The sequence below is a fragment of the Schistocerca cancellata genome, chromosome 6 (genome assembly GCF_023864275.1).
Source record: "Schistocerca cancellata isolate TAMUIC-IGC-003103 chromosome 6, iqSchCanc2.1, whole genome shotgun sequence".
Classification (NCBI taxonomy): Eukaryota; Metazoa; Arthropoda; class Insecta; order Orthoptera; family Acrididae; genus Schistocerca; species Schistocerca cancellata.
The window spans coordinates 18,935,413-18,960,769 of record NC_064631.1 but is presented as its reverse complement, the minus strand read 5'-3'; the positions used below and the strand labels follow the sequence as shown (position 1 = coordinate 18,960,769).

Below are 25,357 nucleotides of genomic sequence, written 5' to 3'. Positions count from 1 at the left end.
CTCACTGTTACGGCAGCGACAGCAGCATGCTGGACAGACGTCACAGGCTACACAAGACTCACGTGGAGCGTCTTAGCGGGCTTTCAGATTATTTGGATTTCATTTCCATTTAAAAAAATAAAATACTCAAATTTACGATGGAAAAAACCATGTTATGATCATAAGATGACACCATTAACCACTTAAGACGATTTCTAGAAAACAGTCCAAATACCATGTTGCAAAGCACTGCCAGGTTCGCTATTTATACAATAAAGGGCGCCAACTGGGACGACTCGCCCGGGGCACCTGGATGGCTAAGGCCGGCCCTGGCTGTATGTCTTCAGGGCAATTGATGGTACTCCCGTTGGGCTGAATCTACTCTGAATACAGACAGTTCCACAAAAACAACAGCAAGACATTTCTTACTATATGGATCACGGTACACGTTGTAACAGCCCAGTGGTAACAGTTCAAGTCAGCATGAATTTGCCAAGTTCTGTGGTTTCCCCCACCAACATCACACAAATGGTTACCACCCCACTAATATAGGATGGTAGAGTGCTGGCACAGGACGCTAAAACTGATTCTTATATCTGATGATACAACCTGGATGGCAGCACTGCCATTAGTGTTACTTGCCTCTACTGCACCACAGTCAAGCAGGATATCAGCACATCATCAGCTGAGATTTGCCATAGGGACCGAACCGCACAATAACTCTAGGTTCGGTGTGAGGCAGCGGTGGGGTGAGTGGACTGCTATAGCCTGTTGTGGGGTGTGTACCACTGAGGGCCATGGCAGGGTCAAAGCTTCTCCATCTTTCTAGGTCCCCATTTCAATACATACATACAAATTGAATTTACATTTACAAATTGACACAGTTCCAAAGACAGACCAGATAATTTTGCATTATAACAGTGGCATTGCCTTCATCAGCTTTAACAGCTATGGCTGTACTATCTTTCAATTTTTGACTGATATAAACGGGCTGTTTTTGTCTTTAAATGTGACATTCTCATGGTATTTCATTTTCCTCAAGTGCATTTTTCAGAGGTGAGTTGGCTTTGTGAGTCAATGCTACCTATTTTTTGGAGTCTTTTATTCCCTAATGTTGCAGTTTTGATAATGTCACTAATAAGGTGCTCCATTGTTTGTTAGTCTAACTTGCACCCAATATTGTGACTAAAGATTCAGTTTTTGTCAAAACATCAGTGAAATCAAGAAGGATCCCCCACATTGTTTCCAAAGACAGTTCAAAGAAGCAATGAAGAACTGCAATTTCCTCATCAAATTTCAAGCAACTAAAGGCATAATCGTGATGAGTCCACTAGACCTGTTTTAAGAGCTGAACCCGAAGTGCATACGTAAGGTGTCCAAATCAGACCTGAAGTAAATTCTAAGAAAAGGCCCAGCTTTACAACTAAATGAGAAACTTTTCACATCCTAAAAATGGAATACCAAAAGATCAAATGCATCAAGAACAACCAAGAATTCAATCAGGCACTCAAGCACTTGAGGTACACAGAGAATCTAGATTAGCACCTTTTCATACTTTTAATCTGTCTGACAATGCCCCAATAAAGCCAACATTGGATATCAGTAACAAAAATTTAAATAAATTTATGTCAATACCAGCCATAGAAATTAAGGAGCTTACAGACCTCCTCAAATTTGTGTTGAAACATAATTATTTTCAGTGAACAAGAAATTTTATGAATAGCCAGATGGGTTAGCCATGGGATCAAGTCTCTCTGGCATGTTAGCTGAAATTAATATTGATAATTTAGAAAACCAATTCTTCCTTAATATCATGGATTAGTTAGTAAAATAATTTACTATTACAGATATGTAGATGACATATCATACTTTTCCAGGACAATAAAACTGAAGTACAACAATAATGTAACCTTTTTAACCATTTCCATCCCAACATCCAGTTCACCAGACAATATATTTTTCTTAGACCTAACTTTTTGCCTAAAAAAAAAAAAAAAATACAACACACACACGCCTTCATAATACACAGAAAGAGTGTAACAACTGCTCCTCCTATCCCACCAGCAGCCTGCAGAAGTATGATTAATAGGGCAGTGAACATCCCATCCCCAGTCTTTATGATAAAATTGTTTTGATCAAACAAATAGTTACTAATAATGGATATTCAGCATCAGCAATTGTTCACATATTTAATAACAGGAAAAAGAAATAAACCAGAAATGAAACAACACACTGGTTACCAGCAGACACTAAGCTTCAAAATATTTCACTATTCTGTTGACTGAATTAGCTTCTTATATAATTGACAGTCAGTTCAGAAGGTACAAGTACAGCATTAAAATGATCTATTACACAAATAATAACATAAAACATGTCCTTCCTCACAGTTTTAATAAGCTGGACAAACATAAGCAATCAGGTATTTACAAGATCACATGCTCAGACTGCCCCAGTTTATAGCCAGAGAGGACAGGCAGTTAATTTTCCATATGATATAATGGACATGTCAGCTCTATGATGTCACCTCACCTTTATGATGCCAAACACAGCCTTTTAAACATGAGTAAATATTTCACAAACTGTCCTAACAACCTTCAAGCACAAACTCAATATACAACAAGCACTTGAAATTCACAAATCGACTTCCAAGCCTGCTTAGATGTTAAACAGTCAGACAGATAGTGACTACAACAGATTTGAGTGTCTCATAATACAACAGCCTCACAAGAAGCAATGTACACAATTTCCTTATCCCTGTATCAAATTTAAATACACCCTATTATTTCAATCTCAAACCATCTGTCCTGGTATCTCGCTCCCCCTCTCTCTCTCTTCCCCCCCCCCCCCCCAATCTCTCTCTCTCTCTCTCTCTCTCTCTCTCTCTCTCTCTCTCTCTCTCTCTCTCTCTCCCCTCCTCTCTCTCTCTCTCTCTCTCTCTCTCTCTCTCTCTCTCTCTCTCTCTCCCCCCCTCTCCCTCTCCACCCTCTCCCTCCCTCCCTCCTTCACTCCTTCCCTCCCTCCCTCCTCACCCTGGTTCCCTCCCTCCCACTAATTCCCTGATAATATTCACTTATTCAGTGTCACTTAGTTATATAATTTGTATGCATAACTAAAGTAATGTGATGAATTTACAGTCTTAACAAGAGTTATTCTGTCTGTTAATAAGCATATCAATAATCTTGTGTGGAATATGTTACAGTAATTTATTTCTCTCATTTCTCTAGCGTTTTTTCCCACATTTATTTGACTTCAGTACAGTAACAAAGCCATAGTGACAGTAAATTACAGGAAGTTTACATGACTAATTTTGGTGAAGTTCAGTCACCATTATCAAATGTAACAAGTATGAAATAAGTCTGCTGTTCATTATGAGAACCTGAAATATAAAAAACATCTGACCACAACACCTTTGGTCATGGTAAACAATACTGTGAATTTATCATGTTAAATTAAACCTCACTATGCAGTAATTTTTTTTTTTTTTTCAAAAATATTTGACTTTGGTTCAGTAGTCAAGCTGTAGTTGCCGTAAACTTTCTGTAATTGACTGCGACTATGGCTTGACTACCGTACTGAAGTCAAATAAATCTGAAAAAACTTATGTTTAGTCACATTCCTTAAGACAATCATGTCTAATTATGTAATCTCTAGCATTTCTCACCTGAGATAGTTTGCTCATTAGATCTGACAACTAGACGTCCTGTTAATGCTAGGTGAAAGACTGAAGTAGATGTGACATTCATTATATCTATACAGTCATTGAAAATGAAGCTGTAGCTCTGAAATGTGTTGGACAGTAACTAGAAAATAAAAATATTGTGACTGAAGACAGAATGTTATTAATTAATATATCCCCAACCTAGAAGTTACAGTCATGGACAACCTATGACTTAATGTCTATTAATAACATTAAAACACTCCCACCATTAAATTCACATAGCACTTTTGAGTGTCTTTTTTCTGTAGTAATAAACCAAATTAACATACCTTCATTTGACATTTTTGTATTAAAATAACTTTTATTGCTATCTTATCAAAAGGTTTACATGTGTTTCATGAAACAACAAATTATACTATTTTTGAATGCTAAGGAGAAATGTGTTTGTTTTATTGGCAGTTCCATCTGCACCAGCTGATATTAAGGCAGTGGTGAGCTCATCAAATAAGATCCTTGTCTCATGGTTGCCTCCGCAGCGACGCAATGGAAAACTTACTGGTTACACATTTTACATGGGGATTATAGAAGATGGCAAAGAGGTAGGAAATTGAAAACAAAGATATCTATGGACTACAGTAAAAACTTTACAAAAGTAATTTGGATAAAAATTCATCATTTCTTGCATAGTATGAAAATTGCAATAATTTTGCATAAAAAGCTACCAACTTTTATGTTAGTAACTGACATGAAGCTGTCTCTGATATGCATAAAAATATCAGTGTAAATGTGAAAATAATTGTGCCATTACTAGAAAATATCTTTTATTTATAACTTTAAAATGTAAATCATATTTCATTCTACATGAATGTGATTCAAAATTATATAACATTAATGAGCTGATTGTTTAAGAAATAAGACAGAATGCAGAGTAACAATCTGCTCTAACATTAGTGACATTGGCAGATGTTCACAGTCGATAGGACCATGTTTTGCCACAAGACAACCATATTTGCATGTTGCTTTTTAAAGTCTTTAGTATGTAAACATAGAGTAATTTATCCAGTTTTTTACTTATTTATTTTTTTAATTTATTTATTTGCTGTACATGGTAACTAAAAGCTATATTAAGAGACCAGTTTAAATTACAGTGGATGTCTGTACTAGCAACAGACAGTTACTAAGAAATTAATGTCAGGAGAGGGGCCGATCACCAAAAGAGACATTAAGTTGCAAATTATAGGGATAGATTACTTTTTTGTGTGAGCTAGCCATACAGAAAACAAATATTCATTGTGAATTATCAAAAATTGCTGAAAAACTCTTCAGGTATGCATATTGTTTCTCACATATTTCATCCAACATTGGTTAGTGTTTAATTCCATAAAATCATGCTGGTATTTCTCTAGTTATTATCCACATCTTTCTGTAAGTGATCATTCCACTTATTTATCTACCTTTCTAAAGGTTTCTGAACTTAGTTGAGTGATGCTAAGTTTATGTATTCCAGCCACATCGGTAATTGATATACTATTTTTATTTTTCATGTATTTATTTATTACCCAAGACAGGATGCATGGGTGCGTTGTAATCAGCCTCTTTTGTTTGCTTCAGGCATTGCCTTTTTGATACCCAAACACATTTCATTCAACATTTCTCCACCTACAGGCATTTGCTTTGTTTTACAGCTGTTATACAAAGATTTCTGTTTGTTTAAAAGTTCCTTTATAGTGGCCACATACAATGGAGGATCCCTCCCATCATGAATTGTCGTACTAGGTACATACCAAGATAGTGGTTAGTAACTACTTCTCTAGAACTGACTCACAGTTCCACTACATGGTCCTGCCAGAGCTAAAAAGGTTTCAACTTCCTCATTGAGTTGCTCCTAGTGTCTTTATCCAGTTTACTGAATATATACAGCCAGGGTTCACAGGTTCTGGAAATCAAGGAGTAACGGAATTTCAAATGTGTTAGGGAAATAGCAGGGAAATTTGGAAAAAAACACTGGAAAAATCTTATTTTTGTCTCAGTAAATGAAATGGTTTGTTTACTGAGGTGTCACGCATCATCACTGGCTGCTTCCCTACTCCTTCATTACTACTGCTTCTCCCCTTCATACCACTCCCCTCAGCTTGCATTCAGTTCTGCCACCACTTCTTGCCACTAGCCTAGCGGCGGCTGATGAGAGGCAGGGAGGCATGAGAAGTGGTTTGTTTGAATCTGATTCTCAGAGACTGTAAACCCAGTCTCTGGAGATGGTGGTCGTGTGTGCATGAGTTGTCTGAGTGATTGTGTGAATGTGTGTGTGCTCTCGTTTTCTGACTAGAGCTATGGCTGAAAATTTGGTTGTGAAAGTGTGATTGTCTTTTCTACATGCCTGTCTGCAGCTCAGCAATCATCTTTACTGTGAGTTGCTACCTATCCTCATTATTATTGATTCTCAGAGTATTCAAACAAGTTATCTGTTACATGGATTGATCACTGTGGTCTCATTTCATCAACATGCTATCTGTGGCTTGTGAATAGCTAGCCACACAAGTGGATTTCCACAACAGGCCAAAACCACAGACCGTTTCTGTGGGTATCTGTAATGGGTCAGACCGGTCGATCTGAAGCCATCTGGTTTGCACTAATGTGCAGACCCTGCTCATTGGATCTAGTCTCACTGATCTGTCCACAAGCCTGGTCTGTTTGTGTGCAGCGTAATGCTGCAGATTTTCATGGTTTATTCGGGGACCCAGGATGCAGTGCTCCTCAACAGGCTAGAGGCCATGAGTGATGGATTTCAAGAATAGTGACTGTCTCACCACAAATACATAGTACAGTGTGGTGTTTTATAGATGTTTTATTTGTTCAAGTGCATTGTGGCACTTCAAAAGTAGTTTATATGTTAGGAAGTATGGGTGATAAGAAGAAGAAAATTGTGTTAGTCACTGGCGGCTTGTACGCTGTGTCCTCGTATATTTCTCGAAAGAAAAATCACATAATACCTGTAAAATAATAGATATAACACAGTGGATAATGACTGACAACAACGATCATAGTAGAACCAACATTTTATTGGCAGTCACCTACACTGTTAGTTTACACAATTCTTCTCCACTTTATACACTTCTTTCAGAAGGCTACTTTTTTCTGAGGTTATTTCTGAAATAAGTGAAGGTATTTTAAATCTGTCTTAAGACTCCAAAGAATGCATATTTTTGTCACCAAATATGTTTCATTTTACTGAAATAAAATAACATCAGTAGTCTTAATGAAACACATATACCATTTGACTTGCTTTCTCCATTTAAAGCAGTACATTACAAAAGATGTTGATGTTAGTATTTAAGACTTCAGCCCACATCAGGAAATGCCATCAGCTTGCAAGTTTTTTATTAGATATTTCTTCTTTTGCACTAGTGTTTCTTGTACCATAGCTGCAGAGGCAGAATGTCAACTTACATCTTAACTTATCCTTGAGATCTCAAAATGTGTCAAGGGAAAATGCTAAAGCTTGTCTGGAAATCAGTAAAATATCAGAGAATTTCACTTGGGGAAACTTATGGTAACCCTGACAGCTTTCTACTTGTTTCATTGCCCTTTGTACTTTATTGCTACAGCCAATACCAGTGATGTTCACTGACAAAAGGAAAAATGTGGACATACTGTAAGAGATCAAGTATGTTTGTTGCCATTACATCTGATATGTTTCCATCATGAGTGGGTTTTTTAAGTATCTGTTCTAAGTAGTTTTTGGATAAAGCATTATAGTATTATTTCATAGGGTGTCTTGTCACACCCTCCATTACATAAATGTAACTATCCCAACTGATTACTGGATAATTAAAGTATGATCCAGTGGTGCAGTATTATTTGCAAACATATATTAGTGTGTGTGTGTGTGTGTGTGTGTATGTGGAGGGGGGGGGGGGGGGGAAGGAGAATGATTTATCTCAAGTTTTTGGTTTCATGTAGGTGCGAGCCTGGTGGTCAATAAAAGGACCCAGTTATAAATTTATGCTTGCCCTTGATACTGAGTCGTGCTAAAACAGTCGCACATGCAGCTTCAGTTTTTATCTTTATAGATTTGATTTTCTTGTCTATTGAAAGGAAAACACCATCTCAATTTCCCATTAACCTGTTCTTTCAAAATAAACATAGACTTACCACAAAAGTTTCAATGCTATCAATTTTGTGTTGAGGCCAGATTTCTCTGCCAACCATTATTTCAGCTGCACTGCTTTTTAGGAGTGCTTCAAATTCTGGGATATTATTGCTACTGCTTTAGCAGTTGATTTAATATTTTAGTAGACTCATCTGTGGGAGTCATTCTGCTACAGCTGCTATTCATTGACTGGCATGGGGAGTTACCTAATACAACAAAAGCTCTCATGTGTGTTCCATACACATTCAGCTACCTAGTGCAACAAGCCTCTATAATTACTGTACACTTAATATGTGTATTAGAGAGGTCAGGTACAAAATTTCCCTTTCCATACATTCAACTAGAATTGCTGACTCATTTGTTTACAATTACTTCAATTTTATGATAAATTTTTATATTTAACAGTGTGCAGTGTCTTTGAAAGTTTGGCTGTCAGCTTTAAGCTCGATTAAATTTCAACTAACATAATATTTCACTGTGTGATTGTTCTGTTTCTTACTTCAGAATAATTACGTCTGCAATCACATGAATACTTACGCCTTTTCTTTTATGATGAAATTCTTAGCATTCACCTCTCAGCAGCTTCTATCAAGAGTTCTTGTTTCACCAGTTTGTTAATGTGGAAAATCTTTACAAATTTTTGTGGTGCCCATTCGCTTGTTGAATACACAAATACACACAGCTGGACAAGAAAGATCTACACTGACCAGCAGTCAGAGATATAATTTCCCATTACTACTCTTTTACATGAAGTCAGTTTGTTCCCACTACATTCAGTTTTTTGATGATACATCCCCACTCGCCACTGCTGCTTCATCCCTGTCCGCTACATATTTTTATTTAAGTTTTCCCTCTTCAGACAGTGGCTTCTCTCAAATAACTTCTCCCACTAGCCTTCAGATCAAATATCCCGGAAGACTCAATTTCAGTTAGATACCAAAATGACTAAAAATAGTGACTCCCAGTTGTTCAGTGATTCCATAACTTCAAGAAATTAGATATTTTCAACTCGTAAATTTCTGTGGAAAGAATTCCATCATCCAGTCAACTATTTAATACAAATGGTTACTTTAATATTTCATAATTACACTATGAGTTTCCCCAGATCCAGACTATGTTAACCAGAAAACTAAAAGTCTCCCACAGGCCAGACATCTTGTCTGTGGTCTTGTCTGACCAGAAGACTCTTATGACTCACCCGTTAGGTACCAGAATCTTCTTTCAAACCAGATTCACTACCAAAAATACAAATATGTTCCCATTTACTATCAATAATTCACAGCTATACCAACTTTCGCACTCTGGTGGAAAAAAATGGAACCATTCATGTACATGCAAAGAAGTGAAACTTTTTACCCCCTTTTAACAATAGCTTTGACTTTTGCAAATGGCTATCATATGCTCTTCTTGTAGCCAGCTTCTCAGCTTCCATCAATAACAGAAAGCAACAATTTTCTGCTTTGCTGAGTGTCACTTGCATCTGCATTGGCACCAGTTCATTTTTCTATTACTTATCTGTAACATCAAACACACACATACCTAGACATTATTACTAAAACCTTAATCATTTACTGTTGGTTAGTACTTGAGATTGTATAATAAACTTAGTTAAGTGACTATTGTCATCACTAGTAACATGGTGACTCCGATTTAGCCCATCACAGTGCCTCCTCTTCAAACAATCCCATTATAGACCATAACATAATTACTATAACTACCACCCCTTTTCAGTATATCAGGTGAGTAGTACAGCCAACTGGTTGCAACCATAACCATGGTTTCAATGGATTTTAACCATCTTTTTCAAAAGGACTAGAAACGTACATATGTGCAACAACATAAATTACAATCAAAGCATCACGGACCAATATTACATGTTGTACAGAAACTACTGCTTTTAAAAAATGTAGGCTTGTTACAAACAACATGATATATACCAACATAGGAAAAGTAGTACTTACAAACTTCAAATTAGCAAACAGTCCAGTAGAGTGATGTAACATCTCCACATAATGTGTTGGCAAAAATAAGAGCTATGTGCTGACTGAAGGAGAGTGGAGTGTGTGGATACCAGGAAAACAAATCCTAAAGTGTGTGCTCTGATAAATGTGTATCCTTGGTGGCATAACCAGCCAATAACTATAAGCACACTGAAAATTAATAACAGAATTACAGAAGGAAATCATGCAACTAAATGAGTATAAAATAAATTTTGAAAAAAAAAATGCAAAATAAAATGTACTAGCATACATTAGAACCTTTATAGGACCATCAGTACATTATCACAAATAATGATATTGTGCAAAAGCACATTATTACAATCACAGTGACAGTAGACAGATTAATATGACCTCCAGTACATCATCATATAAAAAGTAATAATGCCAGTACATAAGCACGAAGAACACTATTAAACATAATGACAATAATGAGCAGAAATTCATAGGTCTCTGTATAGTAACAAATGTAACAAGAGTGGGTGTCATCACTATCTTAGTACTATATAAACTAATGAACAAAACTGTATGCAGAAAAATTGTGGAACTTTATTTGAGGAAATGAACAACTCGCAAAGGCTACCAGCAGTCATATGAAGATGTTTTTGCGAACAGTATGGGTTTTGAAGTCATTGAGTTGCAGCTGGTCATTTAGTAAATTCCCATCTCTGTGCTCTGGATGTTTATAGATATTTAATTGTACCCAAAGGTCCATCCTGCACCCTTTGACATCTCTGTGAAGAATAGCTGTCTTCCAAATTTTTCGGAGTGTGATTGGTGATCAGTAGATATTCAGCAAACATAGTTTTGTATGTTTGCTCCTTTCTTTCCTAACATATGTTCTTTATATTTTGTCCTCAAAGCTCTGCCTGTTTACCAGTGTAATAGCATGGGCAATTATTGCAGGTTAATTCATAGACATCTCAATTGGAAAATAAGTTGCTAGTATTTTTCACTGTACACAAAGGTGTTCTCTGCAAACTGTTGATTGTAGAAAAGAGACACTACAGTTATATTTATTCACTAGATGACATTTAATCCTATAAGAAACATTTCCTAAGAAGGAAATGCTTATGAATTTCTTATTTGAGAAGAAAAGTCATTGCTCAATGTCAAACATTTTTGAGAGGTTTTCTTTCTGAAGTTGTAATCTACCATGCCCTGTATAAAGACTCCTATTATTACTAGGCTAATTACTATTTAGCTCTACAGGGCCTTTATACTGAAATGGTTCTCCACACCACCTAGTATTGACTTCTATGTGTGTGAGTAACTGTTTGTTCACTGTTGTGGGTAAATACATACAGCGTACACAGGGCGGTGTGTGAAACTGATAGCGATTACACTCTTCCGCTGTTGTAGAAATCTGCTCCAGATGCTGCAGATACCGTGTTGAGCTGAAAGTGGTAACCAAAGTACGGAGAAATATTCTTCGGGGCTCTGTTGCATAGCAATCAGATTGCTTTCCGTTCTGAGAAATGTCCAGTTACTATTGTGGATTTGAATGATCCATGAAGTGACTTCTTTTCCGAAGAAAACATCGAACTATTTCACTAGAACTGAACGCTCCCGTCGGAACTGTTCTCAGCTGTGGGATATTAGTAGATCACAATAGCAGTATATCGCTGGGTGTATAATAAGACGTACCTTCTTGAAATGAACAATATTTTTATTGTTCTATTAACTGATTTCCTTCCATATGCACTTATATTTTACAATATGAATCACAAACTCGCAATGGCGTTGATTTTTACATCACAAGAATAGCTCTCCTCTCTTCAAATTACTCTTAACAAGAACAAAACAAAAAACTATATCCTAAGAATAATTATGTGAGCGCTGACCACCACAGAGTAATAAACAATATCTTTGTCTCTCTCTCGCACTGTCACAGCAAGTTACGCTGCATGATACATCATATATGCCCCTCTTGTGGACGAACGTTTTTGGGCAAAAACAAACACGAGCATTCACACAACACTATATCGATGATTGTTTATGACGCTGTATTAAAGTCCACTAGAGTATTAATGTCCACTGTATTTCTTATGACATTTGGTATTAGTGAATGACTATCTAAATGTAAATTATAGATTTGGGTGCATATACTGCTGACAAAGGCTGTGCTGAATTCCTGATGCAGCGTATACGCATAGCTTACATGCTGCTTTTATTCATTTGTCGAGGATGGCATGAGATGTGATCAGAAACCTTTTTTATCATCACTCAAAGCTTCTGTCACTTGCCTTGGGATGTCTCAAACGGATAATCTAGCCATTCGGCCAAGCCCCACAAAGGAAAACCAAGGAAAACCTCGGGGTAGATTTACCATCCTCGTATTTCTCATTTGCAAAGATAATTAATTGAATTACAATGGAAAATAAAAAAAATATTTACAATATAGATTTTTTTTTTTTTTTTTGAATGAATTTAAACACTGTTCACAAAAGAAACACAACACTGGTAATCTTCTGTGTCTTGAGGTGAACCGTCGACGCGTTGGTTTACGTCCATCTACGATTCCCTTTTATCAGTCATCTCCGGGTAACTGATTGAATTCTATTCCCATTTCACCGTCTCCTCGTGAGTATTATGGTTTTCCGCATATGGTTAACATGAAAATAAGAGTCAGTGTAAGTTCCGTGGAAAAGGTGTTTGATCTGTGCTGAGCTGAAATAGAATCTAATCTAAAGTTCTTTCTAATTCTCTGTCCTGAATTCGAAATATTCGGAAGACGTAAGGTGTTCTTCATTTCTATCAACAACCCTAGAATGCACTATACACAAATCCAACTGGAGCTGCCGTGTCAACTTATGCTCGTCATCCTTCAGATGGACTTTAACACTTGTTGATGTGCTTGTAACTGAAAGGCATTCGCTCAGTTGGTAACTTCGCGAGCAACAATTGATATAACATAATTTACATACACAGGTATGTTACAACAATAGTACAATTCTAAAGACAATGTTCATCACAAAAGATTGAAACAAAGTGATATGCGTCCTTTTAAAACTGAGAACGGGTTACCCCTTCCGAACAGCATGACTTCAGCTCAGTGAGTAAAAAAAAAAAACAAATACAAACATACATTGAGATTGTTAAATTGACATAAGAAAAAATATCTTCCCATAGACCAGATTCATTTGAGTTACTAACCCAAGGTCATTATGCATTGTGAAACCTGATTGAAGTTACTATCAACTAAATAAAAATTAAAAAAATTTTAAAAGAAATCATTCATACTATAGCTAAATACTCTGCATACTGAAAAGAAAACTTATCTTTACAGTGGAAAACAAATACATAATGTCTGCATATCTCTCGTACATTATGCCTGAAAAGAAAAACTAACTACTAAATTGCAAAAAGAAAGAAACTATCCTAAGTATGATTCATAGGTTTAATGAAAATTTTGTAATCAATATTATTTGATGGAAATGGAAATGTCGTGTGGCTAGGGCCTCCCGTCGGGTAGACCGTTCGCCTGGTGCAGGTCTTTCGATTTGACGCCACTTCGGCGACCTGCGCGTCGATGGGGATGAAATGATGATGATTAGGACAACACAACACCCAGTCCCTGAGCGGAGAAAATTTCCGACCCAGCCGGGAATCGAACCCGGGCCCTTAGGAGTGACAGTCTGTCACGCTGACCACTCAGCTACCGGGGCGGACATATTATTTGATAAGAATAGTATTTTCAATCTTCAGAATCTTCAGTCATCATGAAATTGCTTTAACAAGTGATGAGGATACATTCCTTTCACCCTTCCATTCTTCATATCCTTCAAAACATAAGTTCCTGGATGGGGTATTTTGGTAATCACAAATGGTCCTTGATACAATAATTGCCATTTTGTGTTCTTCCTCTGTATAAGTGAAACCTTAGGATGAGTTTTTACTAAAACTTGGTCTTTCACTTTATATGTTTTTATTTTTCCAAGTCGATTGTCAAAATATATTTTCCTTTTTCTTGCCTTGTCCATTATATTAAGTAAGGATTGTCGTACTTTATTTTGTAGGTCTATTTTGTTAATAGGTACTTTAGGAATTGGTCGAATCCAGTCATTCTGTTCCTGTTTTCCAAACATCAGTTTGTATGGGGTGTATTCCGTCGTAGTATGTGGCATATTGTTTACAATTTCCTGAAAATCGTGAAGATAATCGATCCATTTGGGTTGCTGGTTGTGGCAATATGTTCTCATGAACCGGTTTAATTCACGAAAAATTCGTTCCACGGGATTCGCCGAAGGGTGGTACACTGATGTTAGAATTTGTTTTATACCACAACTGGCTAATGTTTGCCTCCAACGAAATCCAGTGAACATTGACCCATTGTCAGAAAGAATAGCCTCTGGTTTGCCAACCTTGACTATATAATCCTTGACTAGCTTCTTGGCTATGGATGCAGCAGTAGCTGATTTTAATGGATAAAGTTTGACATACTTAGTAAATATATCAAGAAAAGCTACAATATATTTGCATCCTCCCTTTGATGATGGTAGAGGACCACAGACGTCGACCGAAATGATTGACAGCAGTTTAGTGGGTATAATAGGATGTAGGAAATCTTTCACACAAAAATTTCCTGGTTTGTCTAGCTGACAAATTTTACATTTCCTTAACTGTCTGTGCACTTTCCTGCGAATGTTTGGGAAGTAGCCATATGCTTGAATCTTCCGAGCACACTTTAATACTCCAAAATGTCCCCAAGTGATATGCGTGTCCAAAATTAAGTCATTCTCATTCTTCTCAGGAATACACACCTTCCAATTATCTGAATCAAGATGCCCTTTGAAAAATAAGACGTCGTCCTCAACTTTGTACAGTCTCTTCAGATCATCGTTTCCAGGCTTTGCTAAAGTTTCCTTTATTGAATGCCAACAAGGATCTTCATTCTGCAGTTTTTCCATGTTCTTACACATGTCAAGAAAATGTTTCCTATATATTCTATCAGTCATTATAAGAACATTAAATTCGGACGGATTGTCCGTGATGTTGATAGTTGACAAATCTCCATCTGGCATTCTAGACAGTGCATCAGCGATGAAATTATCCTGTCCGCTTAGGTATTTAATTTCAAATTGAAACTCTTGGAGTGAGAGCGTCCAGCTTGCTAATCTTGGATGTAATAATTTACATGTTTGCAAAAAACTTAACGCTTTGTGGTCACAGTATACTGTTGTCTTCGCTCCATATAAGTAATAGTAAAATTTCTTAAATGACCAGACTACGGCCAATGCTTCCCTTTCGGTAGTCGTATATGTTCTTTCACAAGCAGTTAAGAGTCGGCTAGCAAAAGGCTATTGGACAGAAAGTTGATTTTCTGTCTATCATCTTTACTTGGAAGAGGCATGAACCTATTCCAATTTCCGAAGCATCTGCCATTAAACCGAATTCTTGGCTCATATCTGGATGATATAATATTTGTGAATTGACTAAGGCATGTTTTATTGCTTCAAATGCTTTCTGCGCAACAAGCTGTACAACGGTTCTGCATTAATAGAGTGGTCGTGAATGAAACGCCTGAAGAAAGAGACAACTCCGAGGAAGCCCTTTAACTGCCTTTTTGTTGTTGGAAGTGGAAAGTTTTTTATTGCCTTTAGTTTCTCGGAGTCCGGTAAGATGCCTTTTCCATTTATAAGATGACCCAAAAATTTGATTTTATCTCGAGCAAAGTGGGACTTTTGCAGATTTGCGGTTATGCCTGCTTCCTTGAAACGTTCGAACACTCTTCTCAATAAATCAACGTGCTCCTCCCATGTGGTCGTAGCTATGAGCATGTCGTCCACAAACAAAGTTAAATTGCTTTGAAGTGCAGGTCCCAATGCATAATCTAGAGCATTTATAAAAACTCCTGAGCTCACGTTTAACCCGAAAGGTAAAACCTTAAATTGATAGCTTCTACCTGCATGTACAAATGCGGTGTACTTTTTTGATGGTTCGTCTAGAGCCACCTGCCAAAATGAACTTCTCAAATCAATATTTGTTAAGTATTTCATCCCCTCGAACTTTTGAATTAGCTCATCGATATTTTCTGGATGAGTTCGCACGGGCACAATAATCTTATTTATCTGCCGTGCGTCTAGCACGAGACGAACTTTTCCTCCCTTTTTAGAGACAACATGAAGCGGACTACAGTATGGACTCGTCGAAGGTTCGATCAGATCCCATTCAAGCATCTGGTGGATTTCCGCATCAACTGCCTTTCGTTGGTGCCACGGTACTGGATAAGAAATACGGCAGAAAACTTGGTGTGGTATTACATCTAAATGGCATGTGTATCCCTTGATTACACCAGGTCTTTCTTGAAAGACTTCATGATATTCCTGTAGAAGATCATATAATTGCTTTCTTTGGTGTTGTTGCAAATATTCAGGTTCTTGTACCTTTTCATATACCATATCTTCAGGGTTTAAAACTGGTTGCAAGTAATTAATTTGGTAGTACCGTACAGGTTTGCTATGTATCCACTTTATTTGCAGCTTTCGTCCCTGACAATACTTTCCATGGGTACTATATTCCCTGAGAAGATTCACTTGATGTTTCTGATCCATTATTGTAAAACTGGCACGGCCTAGAGAAAAAATCGATATGCCAATTTCTCTCTCTAAATTCATCTATACCCAGGATACAGTCCTCAACCAATTTTTCTATTACAAGGAACGTGCAATTTATAGCTACATTTCCTATATCTAACTGGAGTTGAGTCTGCACTTTAACCTGAGAAGACTTATGACCAGTAGGACCTACAATTCTACAACATTGAACAGGAAAAATCGGTAGATTTGCTTTCTGAAGCATTCTTTGAAATAACTTCTCAGAAACGACATTTACTGCTGCTCCTGTATCTAAAGTAACTTGCACAGTAATGCCTTCAATTGCCGCCTGAATTTTCGCAACAGGTTCAGTGATATGTTCCTCTTAACAAGGCATCATATCTTTCTGAAGTTCTTCTATTAATAATTTGCCATCATTGTACCGAAAGAAATTGACGCTTGAATTTTCGCCCCTGAAAACTTCCTCGACTGCACCGTCGGGGCTTCTGACAGTCGAGTTTAGTTTGACGATTGTCCATTATTAGTAGATCTCTGCTCCGTTACGTCAGTCATTATTGGTGGTTGATTTCTCCATTCATTTGCATTATCATTTGGTATCCAACCTGAAGTTTTTGGTTGGTTGTGATATTCTTGGGTTGGTTGCTGATATCGGCGTTTTTGCTGATAATTCCCTTCTTGATAGTATCCTTTCCTCTTCTTATTATTCTTCCTCCATTTCCGTTTATATGTTTGTTCACATTGTTGGTCATGATTACACTGGTCGGGATTTTCGTTACCAAATTTCACGTTTTTCTGGAAATAATTCACCTGTGGGTTTGGTGAATTGTGTGCAAAAGGTTTGTTTCCATACTGTTTGTTGTTACTATTATATTTGTTAGGTTGGTGACTTGGATAGTTATAGTGCACACGTGATTCTTCGAACAGAATGTCTGTTGTTGTTGTGGTCTTCAGTCCTGAGACTGGTTTGATGCAGCTCTCCATGCTACTCAATCCTGTGCAAGCTTCTTCATCTCCCAGTACCTACTGCAACCTACATCCTTCTGAATCTGCTTAGTGTATTGATCTCTTGGTCTCCCTCTACGATTTTTACCCTCCACGCTGCCCTCCAATGCTAAATTTGTGATCCCTCGATGCCTCAGAACATGTCCTACCATCCGATCCCAAGCCAAGTTGTGCCACAAAATCCTCTTCTACCCAATTCTATTCAGTACCTCCACCTTAGTTATGTGATCTACCCGTCTAATCTTCAGCATTCTTCTGTAGCACCACATTTCGAAAGCTTCTATTCTCTTCTTGTCCAAACTAGTTATCGTCCATGTCTCACTTCCATACAGAATGTCTATTGAATCCAATGTGGCTAGAAAATCTTCCACATGTTGTTCAGGCACATGTAGAAGTTTTTCCTTAACTTCAAGTGGAAGTTTGCCCTTTAATATTCGAATGATATCCTGCGTCGGGATTGGTTCATTCCAGTATTTACTTTTATTTATATACTTCTCGAAATACTTTCTTAAAGATCCGTTTTTGAAAGAAAAAGGTTGTGGGTCAAAAACTTCCTTACGTAGTCTTTCTCGTACTCCCTTATTCCAGTATTTGTGCAAGAAAGCGCGTTCAAATTGGTCATAATCTTGACACCAATCGGATGCTTCTGATGCCCACATCGATCCATCTCCATGTATGAATCCTGCAACGTACATAATTTTTTGTTGCTCAGTCCACATTCGCGGCAATATCCCTTTAAATTGCTTGATAAATACCACGGGATTGATCGACTTCCTTTCGGGAATAAATATCTGGAATTGACGTTATTTAAGCATTTTTTCTTCATTCATGGTCACAGGTGTATTCTGGTGGCTACTTCGCGGCAAATGATAATCTCTATAATTTGTTTCTGGTTGATTACATAAATATGCACCAATACATGGATATTGTTGCATGGATTCGGTTTCACTGGTTTCATCAGGAATAATGTCTGCCTTTGATAAACTGCAAGTAGTATGTGCCCCTCTAGTATTAACTAGACCTTGCTGGCATGCTTTTAATGTATTTTCTATATTTGCTTTCCAAGCAGGAAATTCATCTCCTATATTCTCCTTAATCTCTTTAACTTCTGCCTTAAGTTGTTCTTGTGCAGCTTCGTTGTTAACTTGCACGTTAGAAACCGTTTCTTTCAAGGTTTTGTCAACATAATTTCACACTGTCTCGGTTTGCTCTTTCGCCCAGTCTTCAATGTCCTTAGAGAATGCGATCTTATGTTCATTGAAAAGTTTCTCTATGTGTTTCTTGCCTTTGAGACTGAGAGTGTCTATCCTCCGAGTAAGCTCAATGACAGCTTGCTCGTTATCGTGCTTAATTGTATTCACGTCTTGCGCAATAGTGTTCTGTACATGAATAACTTCCTGCACTTGATGATTTAGTGTATCTTGACGACATAAGATGTCTTTGTATTTGTTTGTTAATTCCTGATACTGTTGTTCTTGTGTAACTATGAGTTGTGCCTGATTGGTAATCAAGTGACTCTGCTTTGTTTCCAAACTCTGGAATTTTTCAGTAATCTTATCATTTATTTCTTTTAGTTTATTAGATTGCTCCTGAGCCAAATTAAATTGCGCACTCTCCAATACTTGGAATCTACGATTCATGTCGTTTGCAAAATTAGATTGCAATGTTTCCAATGCCTTAATCCCTTGTGTTATGACAGTCAAACTTGACATCAGCTGGGATAACAAATCGGTATTCTCAGCAATTGGCGATTGCACTGGGCTTAATGAGGATTGTACCGACACAATTTTCGGTACAGTCATTTCGTTTTCGCACGCGTCTGTGTCAGAGATGAAATTCATGTTGTTTGTTGGTTGCTGCATATTTCTCTCGACTTCTTTCGACATATGAATGTCGGAACTAGCAACCGTTTGTGTTGACGGCATGAGCGCATTAATTATTGCTGGTTGCTCAGCCGTAATCGACATATTGCTAACTACGGCGGTATTAAATTCTGTGGCACTAGTTGACGATGCATTCACACTATTTAATTCATTTTGTGGCATTGTGATGCGTGCTTGCTTATTGCCTTTGAACATAGATCTAGTTATCACCATGTAAATGAGCAATTGACAGTTTCTCCTCTAAATAAGTCCTACAAAAGTGACTATTGAACTTTTACACACGCAAAAAAACGTTAATGTCCTAATGCTGTCAATGTACACTTTACAATGTGACACAAACACAGTACATAGATAACACATAAAATATTGTCTTACTATATCTACTGAAATACAGGAATTCTAGTAAAAGTAATATAGCAACACTATTTATACTTAGAAAATTAATAGCTGAAAGGTAACTAAATGCATAAATGCTCAAGAAAGCTAGTAATTCAAATGTTCTGGCCTTTTTGAAGTTTCTGCTCGGCTGCTGGGACAGCGTACTCGTTCTCTTCACAAGATACTCCCGCACGTTCAGTTAGCATGAAACATACAAAGGACCATAATGTAGTTACTCTATAAAACTAGACATATATACACACAATGAAACATTAATTACTAAATTACTAACATAGTTATATTTCATGTTCACTATGAGTGTTGTATCAGGATCGTGTCCTGTCTAACGGTAGACATTTATAAAGACTCCTATTATTACTAGGCTAATTACTATTTAGCTCTACAGGGCCTTTATACTGAAATGGTTCTCCACACCACCTAGTATTGACTTCTATGTGTGTGAGTAACTGTTTGTTCACTGTTGTGGGTAAATACATACAGCGTACACAGGGCGGTGTGTGAAACTGATAGCGATTACACTCTTCCGCTGTTGTAGAAATCTGCTCCAGATGCTGCAGATACCGTGTTGAGCTGAAAGTGGTAACCAAAGTACGGAGAAATATTCTTCGGGGCTCTGTTGCATAGCAATCAGATTGCTTTCCGTTCTGAGAAATGTCCAGTTACTATTGTGGATTTGAATGATCCATGAAGTGACTTCTTTTCCGAAGAAAACATCGAACTATTTCACTAGAACTGATCGCTCCCGTCGGAACTGTTCTCAGCTGTGGGATATTAGTAGATCACAATAGCAGTATATCGCTGGGTGTATAATAAGACGTACCTTCTTGAATTGAACAATATTTTTATTGTTCTATTAACTGATTTCCTTCCATATGCACTTATATTTTACAATATGAATCACAAACTAGCAATGGCGTCGATTTTTACATCACAAGAATGGCTCTCCTCTCTTCAAATTACTCTTAATAAGAACAAAACAAAAAACTATATCCTAAGAATAATTATGTGAGCGCTGACCACCACAGAGTAATAAACAATATCTTTGTCTCTCTCTCGCACTGTCACAGCAAGTTACGCTGCATGATACATCATACCTGGTCATACCACTTGTTGACTGTGATTGATCTAGTGACATTAAAGTCATTTAGCTGGCAATAAAGGCAGGCAGGCAATAAAGGAGTACTTACAAGATGGTGTATAGAGGAATGAAAAAGTTCTAGTTTATGAGCTTTTGGATACATCCAATCAGTGGGGATAATACTGTCTGAATAAGTTTGCTTATGGAAGATTGTGAAACTGATAGAATCATTTTCTACAGAAATTGTTAAATCAAGAAAATTTAGTTCCCCTTTTTTCTTTTTGAAGTTCTTTCATAATGCAGATTTTCTAATGGAAGTTATTAAGTGAATTGAAAAAAATCTCCAGCTTGTCATCATTATCATCAAAAGCAATGATAATATTGTCAACATATCTCACATAAAATCAGATTTTTTGATGTAGTTCCAAATTGCAATTGAAGAATGTTCTTCCAAGCATGTTGATGAAGACAGCCAAAATGCCACCAAGTGAACTCCTCCTAGCCAAACGGTAAGGTTGAATGTACATTTTTCCATTGAATGTGAAATACTTATATTCAAGAGCAAATTTCAGTAAACTGATGAGTTCAGCAGTCTCTATTTTACTCATTTTTTAGGTTGTAGTATAGTTTCTCTCAAGGAGAGCTATAGCTCTTCAGGAACATTAGTATACAGACTGACAATGTCAAATGAGACCAAACTAGTATTAGCTGTGCACTATAATCTGTACTATTTGTAACAGAAAAGTTTTGTTCAAATACAAACGAATCTTTAATTTTATAATGAAGAGGCCTAGCTAATGTGTATGGACACTACCTATCCCATTCACCACAGGATGAACCAGATGACCCTGTTTGTGAGACTTGAACTGATTTTTGAGTGCAGGTGGCTTCAGATACTTCTTTATAAGCCATGTTTTTTTTAAAATTGGTGAACAAACTCTTTGTGTTAGACAAAACTTGTCAAATATCTTTTTATAGATCCACAGTTGGATATACTGTAGCCTCAACAATATTATTATCCTCAAAAAACTTTACAGTTTCATCAGTATACTCTTTTTTTTTATGGGCAATGACAACAATATTATCTTGATCACTTTTGTAAATTAAAGCATCATTTTCTTTCAACTTACAATTAATACTTCTTACTAATCCCTGTTCAGCAGAGTAAACATCAGATTGCAGTGGAAGTTCTTTATCTATTATGTTGTTGCATTCATATTCAGTTTTGACTTCATTGACCTTATCCAGCTTAAGAGATTCCTAACCAACTTTAAGATCAACAATAAGGCTACAACTCACAGGCACCTTATTAAGTCAAGGTGGTAGACTGTACTTAAGCCTGTGTGAAAGTAATGTCCATTTTGTTAAGCACTCTATCATAAAACTGATGCTTCACATTGTAGTCAGTTACATTGTCATTGTTAGAAGTGACCCTATTACTGAACTTCAAAAATTTATTTTCATGTATGGTGCTAATTTCATATTTGTCGTTATGAAGCCAATCATTAATAGTATTCCAGATTCAATCAATCTGAAAATTAAAAAGTTCCTTAAAAGATTTAGTTAAAAACAAAAGCAAACAGTAGGCTTCACTATTCAAATAGTCACTCTTTTGATGAAGTTGTACTGTCCTATCAGAAATGACTTGCTGACCAGCTGCACATCGTTTCTTATTGTCTAAAGTGTTAGAACATCAGCACCGTTTGTTCCAACAGTGCCACAAACTGGGTGTCATTTCGCTAAGAGGCACCATAATTTGCTATTTGTCTGAACTGCCAACAATTAACAGATGCTTGCCCTTTTGCACAAGATTTCTCCTGACACGGGATATAGCAGGTTTCCCAACATTTGAAGCATGTCACACTGTCTCAATTTCAGTTTCAGTGGGAGACAGCACCTCAATACCTGTTGCTAAGGAGTGTGAGTGTAGTACCCTAAGTTCTCCCTTGTCCCCATGTCCTCTGCACTAGATCTACCACTGACAGTCACAGTTAAGTGAGCATTCAGTGATAGTTCATTTATTTCCTGCAGAGGAGACAGTATCCACAAGAGAAGATAGTGCTTGAGATGTCTTTGGTATCTTTGGCACACAAGTCTCAAAAATTTGCATAAAATGTCTGTTCACCGCAGCTTTCAATCTCATTGACAGCAGTCAGGACAATTTCTAGCTACTTATGATGAGCAGCTTATTCGACTTTTCCCTGAGAACAGCATTCACAATGAGGCTACATTGTGGCTGGTGCAAAGTTCGTTTGAACAGTAAACAAATAGATTAAGTCAACCTTGCCCAACTGCCTCTAGCAATTTAAATATAAAGTAATAATAAACAGGAGCATAAAAATAAAAACAACAATAATAACAAGCTCACTGTAAAGGTCTGTTCAAAACATTGGGAATTTTAATGATACCATGTGAATAAATTTACCAATCAGTTATGCATATGAAAAAGAAACTTCATAGCTACTGAACAAATACCTCTGTCCATGACCAGAGAATGAGGTGTAAACTGAACCAAAATGACAGATACTGAGACAAGCGACTGAGAACATAAACTCAACTAATATCCTACAACAATGGACAGACAGTTGGACTGGATGGGATACTTATGCTTTCTGCATCCTGTGTATCTGCTTTAGTGGTTATATACAAGTTAAAAGTGTATTTCAGCTATAAATTTGAATTTTTCTGATGAACTGTGCATCATATAATTATAATATGATTTGTTCTTCTTGTATTTCACTATTTCCAGAAAAAAGGAAGCACCAGTTTTCCATTATGTGTTCACTTTCAGTATTAAGATCCAAATTATTGGGTAGTGAAATATTATAAACACTTAATTGATGTCTATAATTTGATAGAGATTAGTCTCACTTATTGTTTAACCATGGAAAAAATTAATATTCTAGGAAGGAACCCACAAACGAATTCTAAATCCTCAGAATGAAGTCCATGAAACAGATAAACTAAAGGAAGGTGCCACATATCAGTTTTGGGTAACAGCATCAACTGCAGTTGGTGAAGGTGAAAGTACTAGAGTTGTAACAATAACACCATCTAACAAGGGTAAGTGTAAACCTTACAACAAATAAAACATCAGAGACAATATGATCATTTTTGTACTGTAGATGAAACTAACTTTATTAATGTCAGTGCCTTGTTCCCAAGCAATGCTACACACAGATCCAACCAGTGACCAGCCATCACATAGTTATCAGTAATACAAGCATGGTCTGAAACTCTCATAAGCCATTCAGTACCGAGCTACAACAATAGCAAGCAACCAGTGCTCAATACACAACCCATACATAAAAAGTTCCAGACAAGTCACAGTCATACACAATACTAACAGGACAATAAGTTATTAACACTGCACTGGTACTGTCTGCTTATGGTCATTCCTTAATACCAGCTCATAATCAATGGGACTGCCCACAGAACTCACTATTGGGGGTACTCTATGGGAGGTTCTGGACATACTCAGTGGCAATGCCATCTGTAAGTTGGCTGGTGAATCTTTGTCTGTCATCATTGTGCCAACAGACAACAGTAGGAATTTCTCTCCCTAAAGCATATTTATAGGTCCTAACCTGAAGAAGATCTTTCTTAAATGAGCCAAGAAGTACAAATACAATAGCAGATAGATGTAGCCATAGTAAAATGTTTTAGTATGGCATAAATCAACTAACTATGGTTAATGTTTATCCACTTATGTTATTATTAAAAAAAATATTGGCTGTTTTCTCCTGTGATCAAATTGTACATATAATTATTGTAAACATATTAAGAAGCAAAATGAAACTATTTTGTATCACAGGAAAATTTTAACAAGAAAACTAACAAATACGAGACAGAATTGGTGGCTAATACATAGCTCCAGAAGGAAAAACGTTTAGTACTGCCAGTCAATACTCATAAAAGTAAAGTAAAAGTAATGACATCATCTAGCTTTCAGAACTATTGGTTCCATTCTAAGAGAGGAGGGGGAGAGAGAGAGACAGAGTGGTGAAGGATAAAAAAGAAATGAGTCACTCAGGCACCAGGATTAGATGGACCCAAGTGGCAAGGATGAGAGTAGACAAAGGTGAAACTTCATCTCTGGGACGTGGGAAGAAGTCAAAAATATACATTTTATTTCATCTGAGCGCAGTAGTGTGAAATGAGGTAACATTATGAAAGAGTATTGTATTATGTTGCTAATTTTAATTATAAAATAACCTAAAAATGAAATAACCTAAAACTCTTAAGTTTTTTAAGAGTTTTTGTGAAGATACTCTTCAATGGAGGCCCAACAAAAAGTTCTTTCATTTAGTCTTAAAGTCTACTACGTTTTCTATATCATATTTAATATTGCTGTGGCATGTTGTTGAATATATATGTACCCATGTATCTGACATTAACCCTTTGAAGCCTTTGTAGAACTTGCTTTTGATCATGTTTAATAAGTCTGAATATTATTTTTAGCTGTTAAATGCAAAACACGTTGTATGAAACGTACCAGATTAAATATAAGCAGCAGCCATTTTAACAGTTGTCAGTGGTTTCTGTATGGAATGTACTTTCTATACTAAAGAACAACTGCATTTGCTTATAAATTAAAATTTGCCAGTATCACTTTTTTAAAACATTTCTGAGAATCATTTTAGTATTCTGGTGC

The 25,357-nt window shown here is 36.8% G+C and overlaps 1 protein-coding gene across 1 annotated transcript in view; it reads left to right on the top strand.

Moving 5' to 3' along the window:
* The window catches only part of LOC126191144 (Down syndrome cell adhesion molecule-like protein Dscam2), a 395,591-nt gene that overhangs the window by 265,613 nt on the left and 104,621 nt on the right, over nucleotides 1–25,357 (top strand). Inside the window, exons 22-23 of the mRNA XM_049931899.1 lie at nucleotides 4,097–4,236; nucleotides 23,610–23,766. Coding sequence (XP_049787856.1) covers nucleotides 4,097–4,236; nucleotides 23,610–23,766 — 297 coding nt within the window. The remainder of the gene's footprint in view (nucleotides 1–4,096; nucleotides 4,237–23,609; nucleotides 23,767–25,357) is intronic.